Below are 10267 nucleotides of genomic sequence, written 5' to 3'. Positions count from 1 at the left end.
GACGATGTTGTTCTTTCCAAACACTAAATATATTGAATATTCATATATTATACGCGACCGCGTAATATTAAATATTGCAATAATAATAGTAGTTGCGCGTGACTCATATAAATAACTATTAGCCGTGTAGGAATATTGTGTTGTGTAAAATAATACACCACGAATCACGATAACAATAATAATTAATATATTATGCGAACTGCGAAGGGACCATCCGGCGTGTGCAGTGAGTGTAGGCCTATGACCATGAGATGACGGTTGTACTAAAAATTATAGCGGTATAGGGACAGTCTTCTTAACTGTCATCTTCGGTCTGTTTTGTTTTTGTCTATTATTATTTAAGTATATTGTTCAACTAGCCGACCCGTCACAGCTTCGTCCGTGATTGGTTGTTTATTTTGCCTCTGGACGTTGATATGTATAATTTTTTATTCAAATTTTATCGTTTAATGTGATCGGCAAGTAAATATAAAAAATGGTTAATGAAAACGTATTGAAATATTTCTAGCGGTAATAATGATAAATATATTTTTATCAAACATACCTGATCCCGTGCACTTTGTTGCCCATTAATTGTAGGTACCAACTCTATATGACTCAAACTTTGTTCAATTCGTTATTAATAATCGGTGACCGGTGTATGGTGTTCAAAACTTATCTTAACTTTTTCGTGGCCCGGAATAAAAATTCTGGTTTGCAGCAGTATATTATCAGGTAGGCAATCTACCTGCGGTAGATCGCGGACCCCGTGCTGTTTGTACGTAAGTGTATGATTTAACTCTAGAGTATCAAAGTTATACAAAGTTTGTCGTTTTTACTTAATTCCACCTACAGTGGATTAATATAATCAATTAATACAAAATCCTAATCTAACCTAACCGTACTAAAATCCAATGAATAAAAAAACCAAATTTAGTCCTTATTAAATTAATCTATCTTCTTTCCAGAGGTCTAATCTACACACAAACATTCATACCAAGCTGAACCCATGCACTCCGTTATCAGTAAAAAATTGCAACTTAAAAAAATTATGATTGTTTAACTGTTTTTGGATGTAACTTGCTGCAATGTTCAATAATTTGATTTGGTGCTAGCTTATACCTGATATGCCCAAATAACCAATGTAAACCAATAATAAATAAATACTAATTTCTACTGTAGACTGTAACTAATGGCAATTTAAAAAATAAATAAAAATAAATTTCCAATTTCCATTGTGAATCTCGAGATCCCTGTTTGAGCACCTCTTTAAAATGCGAATTTCAAAAAATCCTTTCTTAGTGCGCCTATACATAGTAATAAGTACATTCACTGAAAATTTCATATCCATAGCTTCAGCAGTTCCGGCTAGGTGATGATGAATCACCCAGGACAAGTCTTTTTATATATACAGACTAGGCAATATATATAATAAATAAAATGTAAGAAATAAACAATGTTGAATTAGAACTAAATTAAGAATAATTTCATAATTTTTATATTTTCCAAGTCTTTGTGGCAAGTTATTAGTTATTAGTTATTATTATTAATTTAATTATTAAAAATAATTGTGTGATGTACATCATATTAATGCAATGAAAATGAATTAATATTTAAATACATTTCAATAGGCTTGGATTTACCAGATGGTGGTCATATCAGTCATGGTCTGATGGCTCAAAAAAAAAGATTGTCTGCAGCATCAATATTTTTTGAAACTTTACCATATCACGTAAATATGGAAACTGGTTTAATTGATTATGACGAGTTAGAAAAATCTGCAAAGAATTTTAAGCCTGATATTATTATTGCTGGTTTGTATGAATTATATATGCATTTAAAAATGTATGTAAAAACATGACTTACACCATATAATTGTTATAGGCGTAACTTCCTACCCAAGGACATTGGACTATAAACGTTTTAGAACAATAGCTCAGGCTAGTGATTCTTACTTGATGGCTGATATGTCACATATTAGTGGTTTAGTTGCTGCTGGTGTTATTCCTTCACCTTTTGAATATTGTGATGTGGTCACTTCTACTACTCATAAAACATTAAGAGGTCCTCGAGCTGGAGTCATATTTTATCGTAAAGGTAAATGTTGAATAGACTTTATTAAGTTATCAAAATTTAATGTACAAATATTTTTAATACAGGAGTTAAATCAGTATCAAAAACTGGTGAAAATGTCATGTATGACTTGGAAGACCGTGTAAATGCTGCTGTTTTCCCAGGATTTCAAGGAGGACCTCACAATAATGCTATTGGAGGAATAGCAGCTGCTATGCGTTTGGCAACTACCCAGGAATTCAAAGACTACCAAAAAAGAGTTTTGAGCAATTGTAAACAATTAGCTGAATCTCTAAAACAGCTTGGATACAAAATATCCACTGATGGTACAGATGTGCATATGTTGTTAGTTGATCTTCGGCCAATTAATTTGACAGGTTCTAAAGCAGAGTTTACATTACAAACTGTAGAAATTGTGTGTAATAAAAACACCGGTAATTAATCGAGAAATTTATATTTAATTCATTGTATATTAAAATATTATAAATAATTTATCTTTATATATTAGTTCCTGGTGACAAAAGTGCAATGAATCCTTATGGTATTCGTTTGGGTACACCAGCTCTTACTACACGAGGAATGGTGGAAAATGATATCATTAAAGTTGCTGAATTAATTCACAAAGGTACTAATTATATTAAATAACATTTTTTTTAAAAATATTTTGTATAACTTAATTGTAATGTATTAGGTTTGACCTTGGCGTTGGATGCTCAAAAAGTATCTGGTCCAAAATTAGTGAACTTCAAATCCACTCTTACTTCAGATCCAGTGTTTGTTAATCGTGTAAAAGAAATTACGAAAGAAGTAGAAGATTTCGCAGTAAACTTTTATATTCCTGAACAATAAATATTTTTATTGAACACTAAAGCGATAACATTTATAATAGTCTATTATTATTGAATTAATTGTGCCAAATTCCAAATTTATATTTTTGATACTGTTTCAATTAATTTTATACATTCCAAAAAAAAAATATCAATGCATTTAGGAAAACGAAGTTAATTTTTTCAATTGTCACCTTTTTTTTCATGAAATAAAAGTATATATTGATTACAAAATGTTTCTAATGTTATTATTTTTATATATGCAAGTAATTTACAGTGTAATCTGATAAAAAATTGTTTTTCAATATTTATCAGTATTTTTTTTTGTAAGGTGATTCGTGATATAAATATAATAAAAAAAAAGGTAACCAAATAAGTAAAAAGATGAACAGATAAATTATATAGTATTTTAGTATTTATCATAATATAAATAACATAATTACTCATTTATGGTATTAAAATCAAGCCTTTGGCTGATTACGACATTAATTTGTCATAGATCTTTAGGTGAGGGTCTTAAAAATTATATTAGTTCAACTTTGGCTAAATGTTTAGCAGTCATCAAAACAATGTCCTTTTTGAGAGGACTGTGATTATCTTAATTTGTTTATGTTATTATTTTATTATTGGTCAGTGGTTATTAATTATAAATATTAAGTTATACATTTTTTGTATATCTAATTTTTATTGTTTTTTTTCTGTTATACAACAGGAAGTACAATTCTGGACATCTATTTAAATTAGATTAATTTTTCATTTTTGTTAGGTAATTGAAAAATGTTTTGTTCAATTATTTATTGAAAAGCTGATCATCCCATATAATTAAACAAATAAAAAATCTATTTAGAATATGTTAAATAGGATATTAGCTAAGTTAAACTGTCACTATATAGTATTGTACATGTGTATGACTCACAATAAAAGGATATATCTAGTTGAATTAATAACCTGGACTATGCATTCATCATTCACGCCATATCATTGACACATTGATATGACAACATCCCTCATCGCATAGCAAAAATAAAAAAAATATTTGTTGGTGTATACATGGACAGGCAGTATTTCAATTAAATGTAATAGAAAAAAACATATTGTACTTCATAACAAAATTAATTTTAGATTCTGAGTGGAACGATTTCCAATAGTTTTCAAAAGCGCCGTGAAAAACAAAAGAAAAATTAAGGAAAAAATGGGAATTTTTACGCAAAATCTGTTTTCGAGAAAATTGATTTTGGTTTTTGGTGTAACTTTAAAACGAATGACTGTAGATACATGAAATGTTCACTGGTTGTTTATATTTCCATTTTCTATACATGATAATTTTTTCAAAATATTTTGATTTGTTTTGAGCTGTTTACGGACAATTCCAGTTTTCAATTTAATTAGTTTTTTTTCTATGAATGTCAATAAAACTTTATTTGTTGAGTAAAAATACTTGAAAATTTAATACAAGGCTCCTACTATATTGTTACAATGACATTTGAAAAATATTAAAAATCCTTAGTCACAGTTTTTTTTTAATTAGCATTTAAAGTTCAAAAATTGACAAAATATGGAAAAATCAAGAAAATTACCTGATTATGTTGAGTTTATAATTCGTAAATTTTTTTCTTTTAAGAACTAAGATTTTAAAATGTGATACAAGATTCCTTATAGGTTAATCTACCTTTATCAAAAAAAAAATGTCTATAAGAAAGTCAAATTAAATTTTTATGATCGTTTGAAATTCAAATTTTTACAACATTGGATATTCACTCGATTTCACATGTAGCGATTTCCTTATTTTGTTGTAATTCAAAAACGAATAACTGCAGATACATGAAAATTTTACTGAATGTTTATATTAGCATTTCCTATACACCATATAATTTTGAAAATATTTTGACACTTTTTGAGCTGTTTACGGACATTTTCAGTTTTAAATTTTTTTAGTTTTTTTTTCTATAAATATCATCAAAGTTTTATCTGTTGGGCCAAAAAGTGTATAAATTTAATACAAAGCTCCTGATATATTGTTACAATATCAGTTGAAAAATATTAAAAATACATAAGCACAATTTTTTTTTATAAGCATTTAAAGATCAAATTTTGACAAAATTTATCAAATTATTTTGTAGTTAAAAATCTTTAGGACATTTAGCGTTCCCGGTGGTGACGACTATCTGTAGTAAAATTTTCAATCAAGTTTTCAAACAAGTGATGACACCTTATCAATACCTTGATACTGATAATACTATTTTGCCCTAGTTGTAAATGGCTGCCAGCGTCATTGATAAGAAGAAGTTGGGTATCAAGTTATTATACATATCTGTGATTATATCTTAGTCCGTGATATAATCGGATAAAATATATTTTAAATTTGAGGTTATGAAAGTATCTAACTTTATTTTCATGTAAGCTAAACAACAATGATAATAACGATAATGGAAAAATGCTCGAATGCGTTATTTTTCAATTTTGATGATCATCTTAAAATACATATTTGAACGTTTGAACTTTTGAAGGCTAATATAAGTCTATAGTTTGGTAAATTTATAAGAAATATTTAAACTGCAAATTATAATAATTGTGATTAACTATTACTGTTATATATATATTTTTCTTTTAGGTCTTCTTTAAGAATGACAGGCTTTACAGGTTTCAGTGCACCTACATCTTCCAGCTTTGGAATGAATACTCAAACAACAGCTAGTCCATTTGGTAATGATTATAACTCAAATGTATCAAATTTAGATATTTTTTTTTATGTACTTATAAAAGTACTGTGAAAAATGTATTACCTATTTTTGTTTAAAATTTATGTGGTGCATCTTTATTTTATTACTTATTCAGTGTATGATTGAATTTGACTGGTAAAAATTAATTTTTACAAACTATAATTGTATTATAATATCTCAACCGATAGGTTGATCGGTCTATTACATTTTATTGAGCCATCAAATTATTCTTTATTAATTTTGCATGTTACCTGGCATTAGAATTATGAACACAATCAAAATAAATTGTTTCTTGATGATATGTACCTACAATTTGAAAGTATTTATGTATATTTAATATTTAAACAAAAATATTGTTTAAGAGTATTAAGTGGTACATTGTAAGTATCCTATTGATTGTGACAATCTTTAAAAGCTAAAGATTTTCCTAATTTTGTAAATTGAATCATTTACATAATTTAATACTTAATATGCTAAGATCAACATTATTTTTTTTTTAAGGCTATGGTTCCACAACATCATCTGTAGCTCCATCTTTTGGATTTGGTTCTACTACAACGTCGGGTAGTCAAGCTTCTTCTTTTGGTTTTGGAGCCACTACAACTAGTGCAGCACCAACATTTGGATTTGGAGCCGCTACTACTACAGCCCCAACTTTTGGATTTGGAGCAGCGGCTGCCGCTTCATCATCACAATCAATATTTTCTGGTTTAGGGCAATCACAACCTACTGCATCAGTTGGTAAACCATATTTAAATCATCAAAAATAAAATAGTATTTTTAATTTTGAGTGCAATTCTTGTAGCTCCTTCATTTGGAGGGTTTGGTTCATCATTTGGAGCCAAGCCATTTGGTACAACAGTAGCAACTACATCTCCATTCAATTTAACTACTCCTTTTGGTCAAGGTGAATATTATTCAGAATTATTTAATCTATTATTAAGCTAATCCAATTAACAATGTTAAAATATGTTCCTTTAGTAAAAAAATGAATAAAGCCATTTTTTTTTTTATTATGTACCTACTTCATTATCTTAAGTTATAATTATAAAATACAATTTTAAATATATACTAACTTACGCTACAGAACAGATTAAATTAAATTTATTCTGTGCTTAAGCTAAAAACAACTAAGCAGTCTGCTTATCAAGCTGCGGTCAAGCTTGTCTGTATTTATAAAAACCCATACAAAATATAAATTAATTCATACACATTAGATTGTATTATATACCCTATAGAATAATAATATGCCATTCCTTCTCGATAAAAATGTATGGTCCCAAATGGGAAGGGAGGGGAGGAATGGCTAAAAACCACTGCAGCTGATAAAACAGTCAAAACCATCGCATTGCATTGGTTATGTTCTCGATTCAGAGTATTTTTCAAATCTAATACATCTATATTATTCAATTTTTTTAATTTTAGGTAATACCACTCAACAACCACAACAACAACAACAACAGCAACAACAACCCCCTCCTAATGCTAATGATTTAGTAATTAATTCGATTGTAAACTGTAAATTATTTGGAGATGAAAGAGATCAGGTTATTTGTAAACTTAACTTGTTGCAAGCTTGTTGGGGTACTGGAAAAGGTATAATCTATAAAGTATTCTGTATTATTTCATATTTACTGATATTAATGGTTGTATTATTTTGTTTATTATTATGAATATTGACTATCATTTATTTATATTAACATTTTTAAGGATTTTATGGATTGAATATGCCACCTGTTGAGTATACTCCTCAAAACCCGCTCTGCCGTTTTAAAGCCATTACATACAGTGTGAAACCAACATCATCAAGTAGAGATGCACTTGTGGCAATTAATATTAATAAAAAAATGGATGAAATAAGGTTATTATAGTTTTTAAAAATAGAAATGTTAATAATTAATATCTATTATTTATTATTAATTTAAACAAAAGTAATAAATAGGTATGATAACAAATAGGTTTGTAATTGTCGTGATGTAATGCATAAAATATTTATTGCACCCTTTTGACTTATAAATGGATCTTTGCCAAAATAGCACAAAAGGAATAACAACAAATGTGTCGAGTTAAATATATAAATACATTAATGATAAACTATAATAGTTTATTAGTCCTTATTTACTTAAGTTTAAATCTTAATAACACTCCTGTAATGTTAAAATAACACCACTGAAAACTACTCCTATTAAGTAATATGTACAATGATTTTGGTTTATTATAATTCTTCTCATTTAAAATTTTTATTTTCGTTTTCATTAATTTTCAGTATATTTTTTACAAACATAGATAAAATTATTTCAAAATTTAAATTATTTGAATTACCTATTATTTTATTATCTATTAATTTTGAATTACTTGTTATTATTTTATTTTATTTTTTAGAAAACAAGAAGTACAGTTCACATCTAATTTATTTGCAGTATTAGGAAGTAATCCAAATTTAAGTATACATTTAGATACATTAAAATTGTATACAGAAACCAAATCAATGGTTTTAATATATGTCGAAGAAAAACTTCAAAATGGTGTGTTCTGTAAATTTTCATTTTAAGAGAAAACCAAATAATAATCCAAATAATTGCGATGTGATTCTAGGAAGTACAAAACGAATTTCTAATATTGATATAATTAACTATCTAATGCAACCAGCTCCCAAGCAACAATTATCAAGTATGGGCGTCGAAAATATATTTCCATATACTGGTTTTACTGAAGAAAATCTATGCGAATATTATGAAAATTCACCTGCTGGTATAAAAATTTTTAACTAATCATAAACTATAATTTATTGTAATACATACTTCACTTTATTTATAATCATAAGGCAAAATGAACGTGATAACTAAAGCATAAATATGCTATAAAGTAAAGCTAACCAAGTATATTTAACTATATTCACAGTGTTTGAATTGGGAGGGGATAGAGATCCTCTAATATTTATATTTATATTTTGAGAGCCCCCTTAATAATACTAATTATAAGTTATAACGGAAGGATATTTTAGAATGTTTTGTTTTATATAATATATTTTTAACATATTACCTATATTAATTTTTATTTTGCAAAAATGTTATTGAATATTTTATTCAAATTCAATTTAATAACAACTTTATGATTATGATGATATGCTTCATTACAGGTATGGAGTATAATTTAATTGTGAATTAAAAAAAAAAAAATTAAAATTTGTTTAATTTAAATTATTGTTCTAAAATATTTATATAAATTGTTCATAAGTAGTTGTTACTTGTATACTCGCATTTTGTAAATACCAATTATTTGTATGAAGATTGATAGTTGCAAGATAAGAGGTAAGAAGTTATGTTCAGTCCATCATTTGAAGGAAGATGTAATTTTTCAATTTTAAGTCCCCATTGTTTTATTTTTCGATTCCAGCTAACGTACTCTTTTTTAACTTGAACTCAATATTATCATGATATCAGTTCATAGGTTCAAAGCTCAGTACAAATGTAGTGTTCCAAATTTAGCCATCTTTTGTTCTATCATTTTTTTTTCTTGAAATTCGATATCATTAATCACTATGACGTTATTATATTATATTAGTATTTTAATTATTAATGTAATATTGGTATTGTTATAGCTTTATTAAAACCTATTTAATTATATCTTACAGGAATTGATTTACGAGTGTGGAAACAATCTCAAGCAGATAATCCAAATCCAGCAGTATTCATACCAGTGCCGATTGTTGGTTTTTCAGAGTTATGTTGGAAGTATAAATGTCATAATGAACAAGTTACTGTACATAAGTTAACACTTAGCAGCATGGCAGACAAACTATCAGAATTAGCTAAGAAAAAAACAAGAGTTGAATCTAAGCTTGAACAATATACAGACAAAATGGATCAATTAACACACAGGATTGTTAAAGTATTAGTAGGCCAAATGGTCATATTAAATGCAGGAATGGCTCTTAGACCTGAAGAAGGAACAATTAAAAATCAATTAGAAATGTTATACAATGATATTAATTCACCATTAAGGTTCCAAGTATGTAATAATAATATATATGTCGTAGCCACTTGTGAAATCAAACTTTTCATGAAAAGATTGGGGGGGGGGGCAAGCCCCTCCCGCAAGTCAAAATTTGAAATTGCGTCTATGTGCCTCTACGTAGTGGATGAGTATAAAAAAAAAACTGAGTTTTACCAAAAAATGAATAAATATTATTTGGAGAAGCCTGGTAAAAAACCATAACACTATACAGCTGAACAATTGAGTCATTAAATGTTTTATTTAAATCACATTCACGTTACCCGACATTATTTTTATCACTTTACTTCACTTTTTGATTCAAAAAGTTGAGAATTACAAATAACGTTACTTTTTTTTTTAAATAATTACAAAATCAGTCCATAACAACTTATAAGTAGTATGTACATTAGGTACATTGTTAATGCCTTAATGTTATACATGGACAAAATGTATAAGTAATAATTCCTGGGATCTTAAATAATATTGTTCATTATTATTTATTATCTAAAACTTTTGGAATCGTAAATAAACTTGATTGATTTTGTAAATTTTCTAGCCCCTTGTTTTTGTCATATATTGTACAATAAGTACATTCATAAATCACAGGTAACTTATTTTAAGAACGTAGAAAATAATACTTATAATAACTAATAGGTCGTTACGTTTCATTAC

At 27.4% G+C, this 10267-nt stretch overlaps 2 protein-coding genes across 4 annotated transcripts in view; both read left to right on the top strand.

Annotated features, from left to right (window-relative positions):
• Positions 1 to 3113, top strand: part of Shmt1 (serine hydroxymethyltransferase 1 (soluble)) — a 5131-nt gene extending 2018 nt beyond the window's left edge. For all 3 annotated transcript variants that reach the window (NM_001160341.1, NM_001160340.1, NM_001160339.1), the window contains 5 exon segments: positions 1611 to 1793; positions 1864 to 2076; positions 2139 to 2486; positions 2561 to 2677; positions 2744 to 3113. In NM_001160341.1, coding sequence (NP_001153813.1) covers positions 1611 to 1793; positions 1864 to 2076; positions 2139 to 2486; positions 2561 to 2677; positions 2744 to 2901 — 1019 coding nt within the window. In that variant the 3' untranslated portion in view covers positions 2902 to 3113.
• A 2136-nt stretch (positions 3114 to 5249) lies between these two features.
• Positions 5250 to 10267, top strand: part of LOC100160250 (probable nucleoporin Nup54) — an 18558-nt gene continuing 13540 nt past the window's right edge. The window contains exons 1-6 of the mRNA XM_029487261.1: positions 5250 to 5408; positions 5491 to 5582; positions 6101 to 6340; positions 6405 to 6506; positions 7025 to 7195; positions 7310 to 7460. Coding sequence (XP_029343121.1) covers positions 5504 to 5582; positions 6101 to 6340; positions 6405 to 6506; positions 7025 to 7195; positions 7310 to 7460 — 743 coding nt within the window. The 5' untranslated portion in view covers positions 5250 to 5408; positions 5491 to 5503. The remainder of the gene's footprint in view (positions 5409 to 5490; positions 5583 to 6100; positions 6341 to 6404; positions 6507 to 7024; positions 7196 to 7309; positions 7461 to 10267) is intronic.

The sequence above is a fragment of the Acyrthosiphon pisum genome, chromosome A1 (assembly GCF_005508785.2).
Source record: "Acyrthosiphon pisum isolate AL4f chromosome A1, pea_aphid_22Mar2018_4r6ur, whole genome shotgun sequence".
Taxonomy (NCBI): Eukaryota; Metazoa; Arthropoda; class Insecta; order Hemiptera; family Aphididae; genus Acyrthosiphon; species Acyrthosiphon pisum.
This window is presented reverse-complemented; position numbering and strand designations above follow the sequence as displayed.